At 51.6% G+C, this 18201-nt stretch overlaps 9 protein-coding genes across 9 annotated transcripts; 5 read left to right on the forward strand and 4 right to left on the reverse strand.

Annotated features, from left to right (window-relative positions):
• Positions 1 to 2609: 2609 nt before the first annotated feature.
• On the forward strand, positions 2610 to 2765 carry BCR37DRAFT_338698 (uncharacterized protein; the record flags this gene model as incomplete). Its single annotated transcript, XM_040867309.1, has 1 exon — positions 2610 to 2765. A coding segment is annotated over one exon (156 nt), but the record flags the coding sequence as incomplete, so codon positions are not given.
• Positions 2766 to 3433: 668 nt separating this feature from the next.
• BCR37DRAFT_390461 (uncharacterized protein) lies at positions 3434 to 4033 on the reverse strand (the record flags this gene model as incomplete). Its single annotated transcript, XM_040870856.1, has 1 exon — positions 3434 to 4033. One exon carries the CDS (start codon positions 4031 to 4033, stop codon positions 3434 to 3436), a length of 600 nt encoding a protein of 199 aa, XP_040728453.1.
• Positions 4034 to 4359: 326 nt separating this feature from the next.
• On the reverse strand, positions 4360 to 5826 carry BCR37DRAFT_385208 (uncharacterized protein; the record flags this gene model as incomplete). Its single annotated transcript, XM_040870331.1, has 1 exon — positions 4360 to 5826. The coding sequence occupies one exon, from the start codon at positions 5824 to 5826 to the stop codon at positions 4360 to 4362; it is 1467 nt and encodes a 488-aa protein (XP_040728454.1).
• An 887-nt stretch (positions 5827 to 6713) lies between these two features.
• Positions 6714 to 8661, forward strand: BCR37DRAFT_390463 (uncharacterized protein; the record flags this gene model as incomplete). The annotated part of the gene is made up of 3 exons (XM_040870857.1): positions 6714 to 6844; positions 6883 to 6920; positions 6959 to 8661. The coding sequence occupies 3 exons, from the start codon at positions 6714 to 6716 to the stop codon at positions 8659 to 8661; spliced, it is 1872 nt and encodes a 623-aa protein (XP_040728455.1).
• On the reverse strand, positions 8624 to 10438 carry BCR37DRAFT_375934 (uncharacterized protein). Its single transcript, XM_040868488.1, has 2 exons — positions 10315 to 10438; positions 8624 to 10275 (listed from the first exon to the last, which is right to left on the reverse strand). Exons 1-2 carry the CDS (start codon positions 10390 to 10392, stop codon positions 8689 to 8691), a joined length of 1665 nt encoding a protein of 554 aa, XP_040728456.1. The 5' UTR covers positions 10393 to 10438; the 3' UTR covers positions 8624 to 8688.
• A 200-nt stretch (positions 10439 to 10638) lies between these two features.
• Positions 10639 to 12123, reverse strand: BCR37DRAFT_342512 (amino acid permease; the record flags this gene model as incomplete). The annotated part of the gene is made up of 1 exon (XM_040867434.1): positions 10639 to 12123. The coding sequence occupies one exon, from the start codon at positions 12121 to 12123 to the stop codon at positions 10639 to 10641; it is 1485 nt and encodes a 494-aa protein (XP_040728457.1).
• Positions 12124 to 13560: 1437 nt separating this feature from the next.
• BCR37DRAFT_18283 (uncharacterized protein) lies at positions 13561 to 15121 on the forward strand. Its single transcript, XM_040866296.1, has 2 exons — positions 13561 to 13995; positions 14038 to 15121. Exons 1-2 carry the CDS (start codon positions 13913 to 13915, stop codon positions 14945 to 14947), a joined length of 993 nt encoding a protein of 330 aa, XP_040728458.1. The 5' UTR covers positions 13561 to 13912; the 3' UTR covers positions 14948 to 15121.
• BCR37DRAFT_18284 (origin recognition complex subunit 3 N-terminus-domain-containing protein) lies at positions 15122 to 17394 on the forward strand. The gene is made up of 3 exons (XM_040866297.1): positions 15122 to 15444; positions 15495 to 16600; positions 16639 to 17394. Exons 1-3 carry the CDS (start codon positions 15295 to 15297, stop codon positions 17198 to 17200), a joined length of 1818 nt encoding a protein of 605 aa, XP_040728459.1. The 5' UTR covers positions 15122 to 15294; the 3' UTR covers positions 17201 to 17394.
• On the forward strand, positions 17323 to 18085 carry BCR37DRAFT_338927 (cyclin-like protein; the record flags this gene model as incomplete). Its single annotated transcript, XM_040867316.1, has 2 exons — positions 17323 to 17459; positions 17503 to 18085. Coding segments are annotated over 2 exons (720 nt in total), but the record flags the coding sequence as incomplete, so codon positions are not given.
• Positions 18086 to 18201: the final 116 nt, after the last annotated feature.

Below are 18201 nucleotides of genomic sequence, written 5' to 3' on the forward strand. Positions count from 1 at the left end.
CAGATCTAGTCAGACTACCCAAGCCAAGGGTAGGACGCCATGGAATCTTGCTTGAAGTGTCATAGACTGATAGCAGGTCTATAGCTGCCCGGCATAAGCTGCTGCGAGTCACGGACGCATATGCTGAAATCTCAAAATTCAGGGGCCAGAAATGTTCATCAAATGGCATCAATCATGCTCAGGCCAACAGGCCACCATTGATTCTCTTTGTGAGTTGCCAAGTCTCGACTTGTATTTGGCAGTCGGCATCTTGAATCCTATGGCCCAGTTCCTGGGATTCAGGGGGCACCGAGCTATTCATAACATGAAACAGTACTCGCAAAGCCTCTATCAGCTGCTGGCCGTAACACACATCTGTCAATCTGCGATTGCAACATCGACCCACAGTGCCGTCAAGTGTATGCTCGAGAAACGCCAAGAGCCCACCTGTTGCGCTGCAATCAGGGCCAGCGATGTGATGTAGCATGACAGCTTGACAGAAGCGTTCTCGATTGTGTATCCGTGTGCGAGGCGCGTCATGCAACGGCTCGGGGACATTCGAGGGCCAAAGCAAGGCTCGCTAGTGCTCTGAGTGGCTGGATGAAGGATCATGAATACTTCTGAAGAAGTCAATCTATTGGGCTTGCGCCGCTGAACATATGCATTGCCACGGGCTGTGCACAGTGCACTGAGTGCAGCCTGTGCCAGGTGTGATACTTGGATGGACTCGAACATGTACTTGCAAAGCGAATGTCGGCCGTAACGCTGCGAGACTGCGTTGCGGTCACTTCGGCTTGTCAACAGTGACTCAACACTCGATATTAACGACTGCAGATGGTCTGTGCACAAGAAGTGCCAAGCTCAAGGACGCTAGAATTTAGCCTGGGAGTGCACTAGACTGGAAACTGTCGCGCAGTCGCACTGCGGCAATGTCAGCACTGCCCAAGACTGTCCCACTGGGCCGGGCACTGGCACACTGACAGTCTGACACTGGACATTGGCCCGGGATTGCTGTAGCCTGCTTCTTCTGTCACTTGATCATGACGTCGTTCTGTGCAGGCATCGTGCAGCCAAGGTGGGCGAGCCGGAAATTGGCTCAGTACCGGGCCTAGATCACTAGAACTATTGCGGGTTTGCACAACCATATACACGTAATAAGACAGCGATAGCTACATGCCGACTCTAGCGGAGGTGCCAACATGATTGTGTGGGTCAATCTTCTGTCTGAGAGACTGTAGCATCTATAGACTGGCTAGCCCTGGTCATGAATCTTCCCGGAGATAATGTCTGGCGGACCGCTGTGCTTGGTGCCGGTATAAATGCCGTTGCCGGTGCATTGAAGGAATGTGGAGATAGAAATGCAGGCTGAGGCAAGGAGCAGCAGCAGGAGAGACGCGAAAAACACGCTCGCGAAAATAAGAGGACGCGGGCGCGCGGTTCGTGTCGTGCAGGAAGCAGCAGCAAAGAGAACAGCAGCAGCATCGAGCAGAGCATGCAACCGTAGGCCGTGTGAGAGAGTGGTACAGAACCTTCAAATACGGCTCCCTGGCCACCCCTCGACTCCTCTCATCCTCCTACTCATCCTCCCTGCTGCTCACTAGCTGTGCTTCTCTCGCTGCCTGCAAGGACGTTACACTCCCTCCTTAGAGCAACGGTTCTCCAACGACTTTTTCTTTCGTTAACGGTCTTGCCAACCTCCGTGTTGCAGTCAGTATCAAGCCATGGACTACTACTCTACCCTCTCACAGACAGTAGCATCGACGCCTGTCAAGCAGATTGACACAACCTTTTCCACCCCAACCAGAACGCAACCTGGCTCAGCGGCTGCGCGTCGGGCGCCGTTGACAAGGACACTCTCCTCGCCGGCATTCTCATATGGATTGCCAGCGAGTGCCACGCCCGGCTACATGGCTCACCACGCCAGCAGCAGCGGCGAGTGGTCCGAGGCCATGTCTAGGCGTGACTCGACCTCGTCCTTCGCCTCGAGCATGGACAGTTTTCCCATGACGCCGCTCGCCGAGGAGTTTGTCTCACCCGACCAACTCTTTCGTCGAAGCAGCAGTATGGGCTTCAACACACGTCCTCGGTCTGCCACACAAGGCAGCATGGACCCGAGCATGACGCCATACCTGTCTTCTTATGGTGCTGCCAAGATGCAACGCAGGCATACACATATGGGTGAGGGAGCACCCGGGTCGGCCGATATGTTTGCCATGCCAAGCTGGCAAGGCAACCCATACGAGGTGGATGCACCGCAACACATGGACTATGCGCCAGCGAGTGCGGCCTTGCAGCAACAACAAATTGTCGCTCAGCAAGCCGCTTATGCCGCTCTGCATGCACACCACCACGACCGTACTCATTCACGAACGGGCTCGCTCGTGTCGTTGCATGGTACCCCTGCTCAACAGACCGGTGGCATACTCACGACACCTTTGCGTGCGACACCTATGCAGCAGACCATGTCTTCACCATTGTCTGAAGTCTCACCAGCGCAGATGAATGCCTACGACGCAGCCAATATGACAGATGACGACGAAGAGGCTGCCGCACGTTCAGGAACGTCTGCCAAACGCGCCAGAAAGGTGCCTATGATTGTCTCTGATGTCAAGGACAAGCCTCACGTCTGCCCACACTGCAGTGCTCGTTTCGCACGTCTCGAACATGTCAAACGCCACGAACGCCTACACACTGGTGCCAAGCCTTTTACGTGCTCCATCGAGGGTTGTGGACAAATCTTCTCTCGCAGCGATAACCTGCGTGCTCATGAGCGAACGCATGCCAAGTTTGGACGCAACACAAAGATGATGCTCAAGCGACAAATGAGCCAGAACTCACTTGCCGGTGGTTCTGCTGGTGCTGCCATGACACACTCGCGCAGTGCATCGTCCGAGGAAGGTGTTGTGCAAGAGAAGCGTGTGTCGCCTAAACAGCGTGCAGCAGCGAAAGCAGCAGCCAAGCAGAAGCCATTGTCCATTGCTCCTGCGAAGCCATCGGGCTCGCGTACGCCGCCTTCTCGAGCGCGATCACCCACACCGTCATTGTTGCAGACTTCACACACGGCTGCCGCGATTGCTCTTGGTCAAGCATTGCAGGCGTCTGAAGCATCGACGCCAGTACAAGAGCAAGACTCATTCTACATGTTTGATGAGGAGATGATGCAACACCACGCTGCGTTCATGTATCAGCAGCAGCAGCAGCAGCAACAGCAACAGCAACAGCACATGGCTGCTATGAAGGCCGAAGAATTGTTTACCGAGCAATTTGCCTACACAGATGGTCTCTGAGCCAATGGCTCATGATTGTCTCTATTCGATGTATGTCTTTCCATTGCGATTGGCGAGCCTTAATGATCTTTCTTCCTATATCTTTATATATATACAAGCCTTTCAAACTCCTTTCGCTGCTCTCAATTCAAATTGAACTTGATTCTACATTGGCAAGGTACAGATGGCTATTTCTTGCCGCTCGCTGAACGTGTCGTACGTGTCGTAGGAGGAGGTGCATTGCGGCTGCCAGTGCTAGCCTTGCGTCCGCCCGTGCTGGCCTTCTTCTTTTCAGTATCCTTCTTCTCAGTATCCTTCTTCTCAGTATCCTTCTTCTCATCCTTCTTGTCGCCCTTCTTGGCGTCTTTCTTAGTCTCCTTCTCGCCGTCATCCTTTTTGGATGCGGACTTGGCCTTGGCATCGTCCGTCTTGGCCTTCTTGGCACTGCCATTCTTTTGTGCCGTGTCTTGCTTGCGCTTATCACCAGACTCGGCTTCATCATCCTTCTTGTCATCTCCCTTCTCCTCCTCCTTGTCCTCCGTCTTCTCCTCCTCCTTGTCACCGCCGCCATCAGCGTCCTTGGTCAATTCAGAGGCCTTCTTAACGACATCATTGCCAGAACGCTCGAGATGCACAGCAGCATTGTCGGACTCGCCATTCTTCGAGACAGTTTTGCCCTTTGACTCAATTTCCAGTGGACCATCCGTCTTCACCTCGACCACGGTGCCGCCAACTTGACCACCGCCCCAGTTGGCATGTGCCTTGTCTCCCTTTTTCAATGAAGTCATAATGTCTCGTTCCTGTTGGAATTGCCTTGTGTGTGTAGAATAGTGAGCTTTTTGAATCTACACTATTGCTGGACGTGTTGATAGAGGGTCCGACGTCTGAGATGAGGTTGGTTCTGCCCCTCCTCTCTTTCGCTGCCGTGGAGCGATGACGATTACGCTTGTGCACGAATCAGATGGGACAAAGGCGGGGAGTGTCAATTTGGTGATCAACGCCAACGACAAAGACCAATCTTTTACGCCTACAGAGATACTCACAGCTGAATTTACCTATGAATGCTCATGCTCGGTCAATACGCTTAGTCTGACTTGCTGACTCAAGATCTAGCCTACGTCCTCCCTCGCTTGTCAGCCATTTGATGATCACTCAGTAACGCCTCTACATCCGGAGCCCAGCTCAGGCGCGCATCAGACTTGCTCGATGCATTCTCATCTCTTCGAGGCAAGTCAACAGAGTGTGGCCGTAATGGCTGCCATGGTGTCACAAGCGGTGCTAGATTTTGTCCTGCCTTTTCTCGTCCTTCATCGCCATCCACAGCAGGCGAGTCAGCTGTGACCTCTGAGGCAGTATGCATACTCCTCGTTTGATCCTTCAATGTCGAACGAGATGCTCGCTTGTCACTCTTATGAAGTGTCAGGGCCAGTCTGAAATTCTGTCGAATCAAGGCTGAAATGTCAGAATCCGCCGTAACGGCACTCGAAGCAGCAGGGTCAGAGCCTTCTTGACTACTGCCAGCTGAGATGGATCCTGGATTGATTGGAGAGGGTGTTGCTGCAGAGTAATAGGAACTGCGACGTAAATCTACCATGGGATAAATTGGCGCGCGTCGACCTGCAGCATGGACGGTATGTCGTCTTGGTCGACTGCCAAATCCATTACTCAGACGTGATGGCTGACTTGAATTGACTCGAGAGTTGCTCACACTGAACTCAGACTGCTCAGCCGTCAATGTATCATCCAATCGCAAGCGCATGGGATGTATGGAGCTCTGTCGGGTTGCTTGATGCAGTTGGCTCAAATTGCGTATCGTATCTGCTTCGCGTTCTCGTTGATGAATGCTGCTTCCCAGACTGCTTTCAACTGGATTCGTTCGGCTGCGTGGGGAGCTATCGGTCGAGTCACTCACGAAAGCACCCAAGGAAGGAGCAGGAGGGATGCGAACAGAGCTCTGAACACCACGATACGACGTATGCTGTCGAATGAGACTGAGAGGATCACTGAGCCATGGTTGTGGACTTGGCGTCCCAGCCAATCTCGGTCGTCCCAGCCGACTCATTCGTTCTGCAGCTACTGGCAAAAGTAGCGAGACAATCAAAGTGAGGTTGACCTGCAACATTTTGAAAATGTGTTGGACACCAGCGCGCACCTGTACATTGCCCGCTATGCCACAACCCAAAGCGACGAGCAACGCCAATGAAAGAAGGCAAAGCTGTCTGAACAGCTGTGCATCAGCATCCTGTGCCCTGCGTGGTAAAACAAGTTGACATACGCAAAACAAACAGGTGAGAAGCCCGCAGACAGTTTCACAAGCAAGTCTCGTGTAGAGGAGCCTTTGATATACCGACACAGTGATATCAAGAATGGTTCGATAGGCATGATCCGAGGTGTACGTTGTGATGGAAAGGGTCGACAGAGCCACAATGACCACGATGGCTACTTTATGTGCTAGTTTTTGAACTCTTGGGAGGTATTGACTGGGAAAGCCGTGCGAGCGAGCACATGTCAGGACACCAAGCTGTGCTGTCGTGCGGCACAAGATTGAGAAGATGAAGGACGACAGTTGCACGCGCAGCATTGTCTTGCTTTCGCGTTCATGGTGTTGCCAGTGTGTCCCGGTATTCCAAGCGTCCAATATTGCCCAGAGGGTGAAAAACGTCTGCCGTCAGCGATCCGTACCAAGAGCGAGATAATACCAAAGAGAGGACAAGAAGAAGGGACTCTTGATCAGCCTGCCAAATCAAGTGCCTCGAACGTGCATATGCACTGACAGCAACAACGGCAGTCGAAAAGGACGCGAGCGCTACCGACACAGCCGCTTCCGTTACAGCCCAAGAGTCGCTCATGAAGAGTTCGTCTTGCTTCCGTCATGTTCTGCCCCAAAATAGAGCAGGTTGGATCTCAGTCGTAACATTCGGTTGGGATGCCACGAGACGTTCAGGGGTAGTGTAAGGGGTGGTGCGGTAGTGAAAAACTGCATATCTGAGCAGAAGCCAGGGCCAGCCATACGACTACTCAGATCGTTTGCTAGATACTAAGGTATGAACGTTGCAGGGCACCAGGGCTTCGCATTAGTGCTGCCGAACGTTGAAGGAGAAGCTGCATACCGAGGAGGAGAATTCCATCTCGAGAGGCCTTGGTAACCCGAGCGCCATACGCATGGGTCTAGTGGGCCTCGGACCTGGAATATAATGACTTGGCTCTGTGTATCTTCTCTTCTACTCTTGCGCTTACTAGGGGACATCAAGGATACAAGCAAATTATGACTGCTAAATTTGGGCTGTCAGATTTCGCGATCGGTGGCTGGAGCGAGGACTGAAAAGTGCATCTACTCGACCAAACAAGGCAGCCAACGGGACTAGAGCCACAGACCGGAGCTAGACAAGATGGGCCGTGAAAGTATGCTCATCGAATGCTCATCAGACTTGCTGGACTTGCAACAACCACTTCATCCATCAAACGGTCATGCTTGCGAACCTTGCCCTCCAGGTTGCGCTATTGGCGACGAGCGCTGAGGCATTCTGGCGGCTTCCATGCGTCAATCAGGTTGTTTATGAACGATCCGACCCAATTGTCAATCCTGGACAGCTCTCAGGGTAAGTTCTTTGCTTCGTGCGAATCGTACTCACATCAGACATATGCACGCCATCATGGGCGCCAACAACTTCAACTGTAAGACTCCTACAAGCGCCGGCATCAGCTGATTCCAGACTCCACAACCTTTGCCGATCTCAGGGCGAGTGACTGTACGACGTGTCAGGTCTCGCAAGACAAGTCTGTATACTGGGTGCCGAACCTTTACTTTCGCGATAAGAAAACAGGTCTCTTCACATCGATTGAGCAGCGCGGTGGTATGCTGGCGTACTACATCCAGCGATACGGATACAACGGAGAGAAGCTGTACGCCTTCCCCGATGGCTTCAAGATGCTAGCTGGCAGGCCCAGCATGCGTTCCTATGATGGTACCCCTGAAGCGCAGGCCATTTCATACCGCTGTCTGGACTACCCAAACAATTCACCACTAGAGACAAAAGGCTTCCCAAATCAAAATTGTCCCAACGGTCTGCGCCAGCAAATCTTCTTTCCTTCTTGTTGGGATGGCGTCAATACAGATTCACCGGATCACAAATCTCACATGGCGTACCCATCTCAAGTCGACAGTGGTACTTGCCCTTCATCGCACCCATACCGCACAGTCTCATTGTTTTATGAGATTATTTGGTGGACCGGTCCATACTGGAACCAAATTGCCGCCGGAACAGGAGAATTCGTCTTGTCAAACGGCGATGCAACAGGCTACAGTTCGCATGCAGACTTTGTCAACGGTTGGGACTTCAATGTGCTGCAACAAGCCATCGATACGTGTACGGCCGATTCTGGTGTCTTTACAGATTGCAAGCTGTTTGATGTGATTGATTACCAAACTGCTGCGAAGTGTCAAAAGCAGCCAGGCACCACTGAGCAAGTCACAGGCACCATGTCGAAATTGCCTGGCAACAATCCAGTCACGTATGGTCCTGGTCCAGCATCCATGCAACCGTACAATGCAGCGCTACCAGCAGGTACAAGACTTAAAGCCACCCTTGGTATCGCAGACGGACGCAAGGCCGTTCAATTCCCGACAAAACCAGTCGTCAATGCCCAAGGCTGTTTTGCAGATGGCTATCCACTTTCGCGAACAATGGGAGGTCTTGGTGTTTACGGCGTCTACTCGCAGCCAACCATGACTAATTCGCTATGCAGCGCTTATTGTCTAGCACAAGGCTTCAAGTACAGTGGCACAGAATACAGCTCACAATGCTTTTGCGCCAATGCCTTGCCACCCACAAAGCTAGACGCAAGCAAGTGCAACATGGCGTGTAGCGGTGATGCCAACTCACGGTGTGGCGGAGACAACGCACTCACCGTCTCATACAACCCCGGAGGCGCAGCCCTCGGTAGCAACACACCACCCACAACTGGGGGCAGTACAGGCAGTAGCGGATCCACCACACCTGCGTTCACAACATCAGGAACGTGCGCTGGCGCGAGATTTGAGACGGGTGCTTATATTTGCTGGGGCAATACCCAACTTTGTCCCATTGTCAATGGTGTCAATTTTGGTGCGTGTGCAGGCGGTTGCTTTGATCCGAAAATCTATCATTGCTCAGGCGGATTCCTACAACCTGGTGCAGCGCCAGCGACGCCCGTAGGCGATAGACCAGCGCCTGTTGTCACAGGAGTGGCAGTCAGCAGGCCGAAAGCGGTCGTGACAGCAGTCGCAAAGCCAAGAAAAAGTAAGCGTGCCTTGACGGGTGGCTTCATGGATTGGTTCAGGCGGACAGAATCTGCAAACGAGACAGTGGATGTGAAGGCACGCGATCTGATGAATGAAGCGTCAGAAATGGTCTATGACTTTGAGTGGCTTGCATAGTCTTACTAGTTAGACTAAGTACTAGATCTACGTAATGACAGTTGGCTTTGCACGACCTGTGAACTTCTCGAGCTGAAGAATATCCAGAGCGGCAGAAATCAGACTCTTGAGACCATCTTGTGCATCAAGCTCATACTTGCTCTCGTCCGTCTCGTACTTTTCGACATATAGCCTGATAGTGGCGCCGGAAGAGCCGGTACCAGACAGACGCACAACGAGCCGGTCGCCACCCTCAAACTTGATGTAGAGACCTTGGTGCGAAGCCACCTCACCAGTAACAATATCCTTGTACTCGAAATCGCCCGCTTCAGCAACAGTAAAGCCCTTGACGGGAGTCGAGCCAACAAAGTCAGATTTTGCAATTTGTGCTGCAACATGGTCAATGACCTTGTTGGCATCCGCCGATTCGATCTCCTCGTAATCATAGCGAGAGAAGAAGGTTCGGCCGTACGTCTTCCAAAAGTCCATTAAAATATCGCTGATACCCTCCTTGCCAGGCTGCTCTTGGCTCACACCTGCAATGATGTTGAGCCAAGCAACCACAGCCCAAAGACCGTCCTTTTCGCGAATGTGGTTGGAGCCCGTACCAAAGGACTCTTCACCGCAAATGGAGAGGCGCTTGTCATCAAAGAGAGAGCAAAAGAACTTCCAACCTGTTGGCACTTCGTAGCAGTTGAGGCCTTTCTTCTTTGCGACCAAGTCAAGGGCGCCAGAGGTAGGCATTGAGCGAGCAAGACCATACACACCTTGTTTCTTGAAGTAAGGAATAAAGTCTGCGTGGTGTGCAATCACAGCAACAGAGTCAGAGGGCGAAACAAAGGCCTTGTAGCCGTAAATCATATTGCGATCACCGTCACCGTCAGATGCAGCGCCAAAGTGAATCCTGTTGGCATCCACCTTTTCAACGAGTGTGTGCGCGTATGTCAAGTTGGGATCCGGGTGACCACCGCCAAAGTCTTCGAGGGCTTCGCAGTTTTGTGTGGAGTTTTTCAAGCCGAGTTCCTCGTCAAAGATAGCCTTGGCATAAGGCCCTGTGACACCAGACAACCCATCAAACAAGATCTTGTAGTCTGGCTTCGACTTGAGGAATGACTTGATGAGGTCAAAGTCGAAAATGTCCTTGAGCATGGCGAGGTAGTCGGTAACTGAGTCGATGATTTCAACCTCGAGATTGCCATACGTCTTGGTGCCAATGGTGTCCAAGTCAATTTCACCAATCTCAGCCCATTTGTACTCGCTGATTGTGGTGGTTGTCTTGTAGATGGCATTGGTGACTGACTCGGGTGCTGGTCCTCCATTGGCCAAGTTGTACTTGATGCCAAAGTCCTGGGTAGGACCACCAGGGTTGTGTGAGGCAGTCAACAAGATACCACCAGTAGCCTGTCGCTTGCGGATGATGTGCGACGTAGCAGGTGTACTGAGAATACCGTTCTGTCCAATGATGAGTTTTGAAACTTCATTACCAGCGGCAATCTTGGCGATAAACTGGATGGCTGTCTTGTTGTAGTATCGACCATCACCTCCAACAACAAGTGTAGCTCCTCTCGCGGCAGGCTCCACTGCAGAGATGATTGCCTGCACGAAATTCTCAGTATACCCGGGCTGTTCAAATACCTAAGATGTGAGCTTCTGACTGGCGACAAGGAGACTTACTTTGACCTTCTTTCGGAGACCCGAGGTACCTGGCTTCTGACCCCCGAAGGGCTTTGTGGACTTGGTAGAGATGCTCATTGTTTGCTTGCTTCTCAATTCGTGCAGTCAGCTCTGGAAGTGTGGGATACGGGGTGTTGAGCGAGGCTGGGACGTCACTGGGCCACGTGCACGGATGCCGACCATCTGAAATATACACACAATAATCCCCTCGACCTTCTACTGCTAGTCTCTCGCATCGGTTGGTGGGCTGACCTGAAGGCATTTGGCCGAATGGCAGGCTCAAACTCATTTCAAGGTCCGATATAATTACTACAGATAAATACTTTACTCATTGCCTGCTACAGTGTCAGCCATTCTTCTCCAGATGGACTTCTTCTTCTGCGTTGATCCGTCCACCAGAGATGGCGCATCCAAGTCCTCCTCAAGTATGCGACCAGATTGCAGATCCATCTCATGAGACCTGAGCCAGCGGGTCTTGTGCCAAAACTTCCAGCCAATGTAGCCGAGCACAGACACAGGCAAAACAATATAAGCAACAACAAAGTCTTCAATGTTAAAAGGCGCAAATGAGCTGTACCCTTGGATCAGCGTGAAGATGGTCGACAAGATGAGCCCAGCGTACGCCTGGTATGGCTGATACCAAGACTGATATGGCATTGATGACCTCGAATAACCTTGTGCCTTCCAGCCTGCAGTGTGCCTGATATGGCTGAGGTTGATGATGCCCCAGACAATGAATGTCGATACACTGGAGATGTTGATGAGACTTGAGTAGACCTTGCCTGCAGCTTCTGCGCTATTGATGAGCGCCAACAGGCCAAAAAAGTTGGAAAACAAGATTGCGTTGACTGGAACGCCGCGTCGAGTGGTTCGTGCAAGGAATCGTGGCGCTTTTCCCTCGTTGGCGAGGAAGAGTACTGTCCTCGAGGCGATGTAGATGCAGCTATTTGCTGCAGAGATGACTGCCACAAGGATGAATGCGTTGACGAGATGGACACTACCAGCCCAACCAGCTCGAGTCAGTGCAATGGTGATCGGACTAGCAGCACTGCGAGACTTTGCGTTGATGAGCTCACTCGCATTATACGGCACAGTGAGCGTAAAGAAGAATGCCGTGCCGAGGTAAATAACAATGATGCGGAAGAAAACTTGCTTGATGGCAGTCGGGATAGCCTTGCGCGGATTTCGTGTCTCACCGGCTGTTGTGCCAATGGCTTCAACACCAGCGAAGAAGGTTGACGTGAAGGAGAATACTTTGGCCACGCCGGCGAATCCAGCTGCGAAGGCACCAGGATTGTCAAAGAAGCGGAAACCAATGTACCCTTGATTGCCAATGCCTCCTGTGTTGATGGCTATAGCTGCCACAAAGAATACGAGCAGACCCACAATCTTGATGCTCGCCAAATAGAATTCCAGTTCTCCATACACGGCAACTCCTAGTAAAGCAACACAGCCGAAAAAGAACCAGAGTAAGAGCACCCAAGCGTAGCCGGGCAGCGCTGTTGTCCAGTACCGCAAAAGCAGTGAGCTGACATTGTACTCATTCGCAAGGACAGTGACCCAGATTAGCCAGTAGTTCCACCCGACAACCAAGGACAGGGCGTCATCCACGAAACGTCCTGTCCATGTCATGAAGGAACCACCTTGAGGGTACAGGGTTGCCAAGTCGCCGACACTTTGCATGACAAACAGTGCCACCAACCCAACGAGCGCAAAGACAATGAGCAAAGCGGCAGGTCCACCAGCAGCAAGAGCACCGCCCGAGCCTATGAGAAGGCCAGGACCAATGATGCCGCCAATCGCAATCATCTGTACTTGTCGTGACTTGAGAGCACGCACGACACCAGCATTGTTTTCATGAGATACGCGATTGTGAGAGCTCTGTTCATCTATTGAATAAGAGCGCGGCAACTTGTCCTCTTTCGCGACAGTTGAAGACATTTCAATACTTTGACCTTGATCTGAAGCTGAAGGACCTTCGCCACGTATGGGCTGGTATAGATGCGCAATTGTAGCGCGATATGAGGTAGTACAAATACGCAGCTACTATGCTTTCCGTGGTATATGCAGATGAGAAGCGCTAGCTAGGTCAAACGAATGAAGCGATGCAGCAAGGTGGCTCGACAAGCGAAAGAGTAGAGGAAAGATCAGGAAATGGAGTCGGACCTGCCTGCGTCGCACAAGCTGAAGAGTCAGATGGTGTCGTCACACGTGCTTCGCATACAATATTGCGACACCGACAGTCTGGCTCGATAAATATTTCATAGATGCTGCACGTTAGTACGATTGCCCTGCCGTGAATATACACTCGAATGATCAAGCTTGAGAGCTCAAAGGATATCGGGTGACTGCTTGCAGGGCCGCCCACTATCATTCCTTCTGTGTGGTGTTAGCTTGTCACGAGCTGCAGCCGAGCAGGTAGCAAAAACAGGAGGCCAGCTAGTGGTCGTACCCTCAAGACGGCGTGAGCTGAATCTATAATTAGCTGCAAGACAGGAGCACAGGAGCACGCTGCAGCGACGGTTTCCAGGCTCATGCTACAAATCTTGACGAAGCTCACAGGCCCAGCGATTGAGACTGATTGCGGTCTTGTGCCGACTCTGCCGAAGCCTATCGACCTCACAACTCATCAGTGTGAAAACGTGTTGGTGCACAGACTAAAGGTCGCGACTCGCGCGTGTTCTTGGCTCAAAGCTCGTGTGCAGATTATGGGAATGTCTACAGACCGCGAGAAACATCGCATAATGTTTGCGGGCAAACAATGAATAGTTGGATGACTTCGACCATTGTATCACAGCCGCGTAAACCACACTGCAGTCTGTTCCCAAAGCTGCGTTGGTCAGTTCATCTATGTGTGACTGCTTTTCAGAGCTCGTAATCACCAAGCAAGACATTGGCACAGATTGACAGCCTGTTTCGGCCGAGGAATTCGAGGTCAAATGACATCATGATTCATGACAGCTAGCCGACGAAGCAGCTGTTGCATCGTCACCCCAGCGCTCCTGTCTTCACAGGACACCCTGGACAAGACGAGCATGACTTCCTGGAGCCTTGCACTACTCGTCTTCAGGCCTACTCTAGGTGAGCTAGTTGATTGTCTGGTCAATGCTCATTCGCTGCAGGAAGGGGTGTGAGCTAAAATGAGTCGCGAGTCGCGCGTGCGCAGCTCACTCCGCACGTTTTCGAAATTTTCCCCTTTGCTCTCTGGGGGCGCAAATCCCCCATTGCTTCAGAAAAAGGCCATTTGCGCACGCTGAAAGAATGGCAATCAAACCATTTGCTTGGCAGGCCCAGGCCTTGGTGACAGTTGAAGCAGCCAATCACCAAGAAGCTTGCTCCTTGCTGACCAGCCCATTTCGGCTTGCTGTCAACTGAAATGGACCTCCGCTTCTTCCACACCGTCACGCTTTCTGTCACACGCATTTTGACAGGCAAAGGATCAGTGAGTCGCGCGGGCGGTGCCTAGCGTGGGCTACTCTTTCCCACGGATGACTGCGCATCGTTGAGGTTGAGCCGGGCGTCTAGTATAAGAGGGAGACGTCTGCTTACGCACCCTGGTCAAGCTCCCAAGAACTCTTCATTTTAGTATCTCATCATCATGAAGTTTGTTGCTACTGTTGCTGCTGTTGCCGGCCTCGTCGCTGCCCAGCGTCCTACTAACACGTCCATCTGCGACTACTAGTATGTTTGATTTTGTACATCTCGCAATCGACTAACAAACAGCACTGGCGCGCTCCTTATGAGCAACACTGCCGAGAACCAGTACACGCTCCTCAAGTTGCTTGTCAACACTGTGGTCATCGGAAACTACACCAAGTCTCCTGCACCCATGAACGCTGTGCCAGGTATTCTCGCCCCTGGAACTGTCAACGGTACCGAGGTCAACCTTGCTCCTTACTTTACCGGAGCTCTCATGTCCTCCAACCGTAACGGCATGCCTACCTCGGTCAACTTCTTGGACGGTGGTGCCGCTGCCCCTCTCATGAACAACACTCTCCCTACTGAGGGCTCAAACCAGTACACACTCGTTACGCACTTGTACCAGTACTTTGGTTACCTTTTGGGCTGCACCATGCAGGGCCAGTCTGCTTTCCCTTCGTACGGCGGTTCGACCTCGCAGTACAGGGTGCACCGATACATGAACCTCACCCTTGCCCAGAACACCTACTTCATTAACCAGGTTGCTCTTGCCGCCGCTTCTTTCGGTGTTGCTTCGTCTGATATCACTGCAGTTGGTACAGCACTCAACTCCCTTTTCAATGTGCGTTGCGGACCTGCCACGGCTGTCCCAATGACCGCTGATGCCGCTCTCCAGTCGATCTGCACTGCTGACGACTGCCCTCTCGCAGCTAACGCCGACTGCGCTGCATACGCCGTTAGCGGTGTTTCCTCCGCCTCTGGTTCCGCCCGTCCTTCCGGCTCTTCTGGTGCTGGTGGTGCCGGCGCAGGTGCTTCTACTCGTGCTGCCTCTGGAACTGCTCGTGCTACCAGCTCTGGTTCGCGCGCTGCTTCTGGCACCGGTGCTGCACGTACCTCGGGAGCTGCTTCGGCCGCTAACGTCGTTGTGTCCACCAACTTCCTCTACGCTGGTCTCGTCGGTGCTCTTGGCGTCGTCGGCGCTTTCGCTCTTTAAGTTTAGTCATGGATTTGAAGCTTAAGAGAGAATCGTTGAAAACACTAGACCTAGAAGACCCTGTACAATGGTGCCTTACTGTTCTACAATACTTGTTGTAATTCGCGGCATTGCCGCTGTGATCATATTGATGTAGAAACTCGTTTGGTTTCCTCCTCTGCCCCCTTGAATGCCGCTTTCCGGTAGGTCATGGACCATGGTGGACATCCGCGTCGTTGAGTTGTTCATTGTTCTGTGAGATACTAAGATCAAGACATCTCGTATCGTCTGCCATCTGAACTGCACTACGCGCGCAACTATGGAAGACCTCAACCACGAGCTACCAGCTCAAACCCTGGAGCTTAACAATGTCACAGCAGTCGATAGTAGACTCTTGCTTCTTCTCAAGACCAGATGACAAGTCTAAGCGTAAAAGACGCTCTCGCTCTGCTTTTGAAGGATCTCCTCGCTATGCCGCCTTTGAACAATGTTTAGCACAGCTCAATGGCTGTGTAGAGGTAAGCTCAAGTCAAACTCCCCACAGCACTTGCTTACCGATAAATTTCAGACGCATCTGAAGGAGGAGAACCTGGCTTTGGTCGCTCGTCTGTTGCAGTTCATCCAAGCACCGCATCATACTGCATGGCCCACTAGACAGATCAAATGCGCAGTATTGCAGGCTGGCTCAAACATGAGCAACCTCGCCAGGGCTTTCGTCCAACTAGAGGAAAGGGTGTTTGCCTCAAAGAAGCAGCCATGTGCTTTAACTGTACTGAACGCATCTGATTGTACTCAGCTTCGCTTGACTATGAAGAAGCTTGTCTCATCTACATTAGCGCAAGGCAAGACTGTCACCAATGACACAGGTGTGCAGTCACATGATATAAGACTCCTGAAAGTGTGGCACGAGGCTCAACGAGAGCCACTACCTATCGTTGTGGCTATCCCTAATCTAGAAGGCTTTGCGCCTGGATTAGTGACAGAGTTGATTCAACATTTCTCGACAGAGGAAGACTTGGACATTCGATTCATGCTCGGCGTTCCCACATCCTTTGGACAATACCAGACAGCCATATCGACTGCGAGTATACGCTTGCTGGACGTCGAGCGTGTTTCGCTAGACTCTGATCAGCAAGCTGTCGAGAAAATCATCTTTACGCACTTGATCGAGTCAGACAACACTCTACGGCTAGGATTTGACGCTTATCAAGTATTGCGATCACATTTCCAGCACAGTACTCGATCGTTGGAACAGTTTGTTGCCGGATTGAGGTATCAGTTGCTGTGCTTCTTTTACTCTAATGAGCTTGCTCACTTGGTCAGGGAACCTCAACATCTTGTGGAGATGAGTGCCGAGGATCGCAGGCTAGTGTGTCAATTACCATCTTTTCGAGAACACATCAAGGCGCTTGTCGGTAGCAAGAAGTTACCTTCTTTGCATAGAGCTGAAGCACTCTTGTCTAATGATGACGAGGCCCTTCGCAAGCTCTGTCTGGATGCTGTGGACTCCATTGCATCATACAAGGCCAATTTGCATGTCGTCTTTCGCGTCTGGGACATTCTCCGCAGCTTAACCTCTGCGCAGAGATTCTCCTTCCCAGACTCATACGGAGTCTTGCTGGAACGTGGTCTTGCCACCAGCAGCATCACAAAGGAGAGTCTGATTTCACTCAAGTATGGCAACGCAGATCTCAAAGCATACTAACAGCCAGGAAATTCCCCACAGAAAAGACTGAAGCGTTTCTGAGGGCATGCCTAGCAAAGCTAGGTGAATGTGCTATTGCACAGCAACTTGCATTGTACAGTGCTGCTTTGGCAGAATCAGTCTCCAGCGAGCAAAAGGTCACGATCGAAATCCATGATTACCTGAAAGAGCTCTTCGAGACGCATCTCATCTCTCATGAGCACTTGCTTCTTCATGAACTGTTCTGGACAAATAGCACTCGCAGCTACGATGCCGCGTACACAGCAGCTACACGCCAGTCTCTGGCAGCTGCACTTAAGACGCCATCGCTGTACCTTGGCGAGATGTCCGTGGACCCGTATGCACCAGCGCTCTTTAAGCTATTTCAAGACTCAGGCCAGCTTGTCAATGTTTATGACTGGTTCCAAGCGTATGGACAAGTCTGTGGCGAGCAAGGTGGCGACGAAGAAGCAGAGAAACTGCAGCAGGCACTCTTTGCAAGGGGCACCGCTGAGCTGCAATTCTTGGGTTTCTTCAAGAGCACGAAACGTAAGACTGATCATGTTCAAAAGACATTCAGCACGTTGTAGTAGTTGGATACTTGTGACTGTTGCTCATTCGCTCTGGATTTCTTGAGTTTGACGCGACTTCGAGAAGCAAACCGTACCAGCTAGATGAGATGAAGGTGGAAGATGCGGCGTTGGCGGCCAAGTCGGAGAAGTGGCTCTTTACGGAGCAAGAGCTTAAGCGAACGCCCAGTATCCAGGCTGGATACTCGCCAGAGCGCGAACGGACCGAGCGGATGAAAGGATGCGATTTTATCTTCAAGATTGGCATGAAATTGCGACTGTAAGCGTCGCCTTGACTAAGGAGCCCGCATGCTAATGACAAGACTGCAGAGTACGATTGCGACGGCTTGTATGTTCTTGCATCGCTTCTATATGCGCTTCTCATTGAGAGAATACCATTACTACGACATTGGTGCAACGAGTCTTTTTTTGGCTACTAAATGCGACGAGAATGTCAAGTCTCTTCGCAGTATCGTTGTTGAATGCTGCAAGACGGCACAGAAGAATGAGCAGCTCGTTGTCGATGAGCAATCGAAAGAGTACTGGCGCTGGCGCGATGTTTTACTCTATAACGAAGAACTACTGCTGGAAGCGCTGTGTTTCGACCTCGTCATTTCGCATCCCTATAATGATCTACGGCAGTACTGGAAACGTCTTGGAGGTGGTACAGAGCTACGCAAGTGTGCATGGGCATTTGTCAATGATACCTACAGAACACGCATTGTTCTCATGTACAAAACACCAGTCATTGCTGCCGCGGCCTTATATTTTGGCAGTGTCTTTACGGATACGGCGCTATCAGAGGTAAATGGCGAGCCTTGGTGGCGGACACTGAATGTCGATCTGGCACAGTGCGAGGAAGTTGTCCAAATCATGATTGAGCTCTTTGAAACAGCGCCCAATCTTGTCAACAATGGTATCGATTTCAAAGAACAGGCAAAGAAAGGAGGCGAAGTGGTGAAGCTTTTGGATGTGGCCAAGGAAACGGCAAGCATGGCGAATGGCAACGCTGCGAAGCGGCC

This window comes from Protomyces lactucae-debilis (assembly GCF_002105105.1).
Source record: "Protomyces lactucae-debilis strain 12-1054 chromosome Unknown BCR37scaffold_1, whole genome shotgun sequence".
NCBI lineage: Eukaryota > Fungi > Ascomycota > Taphrinomycetes > Taphrinales > Protomycetaceae > Protomyces > Protomyces lactucae-debilis.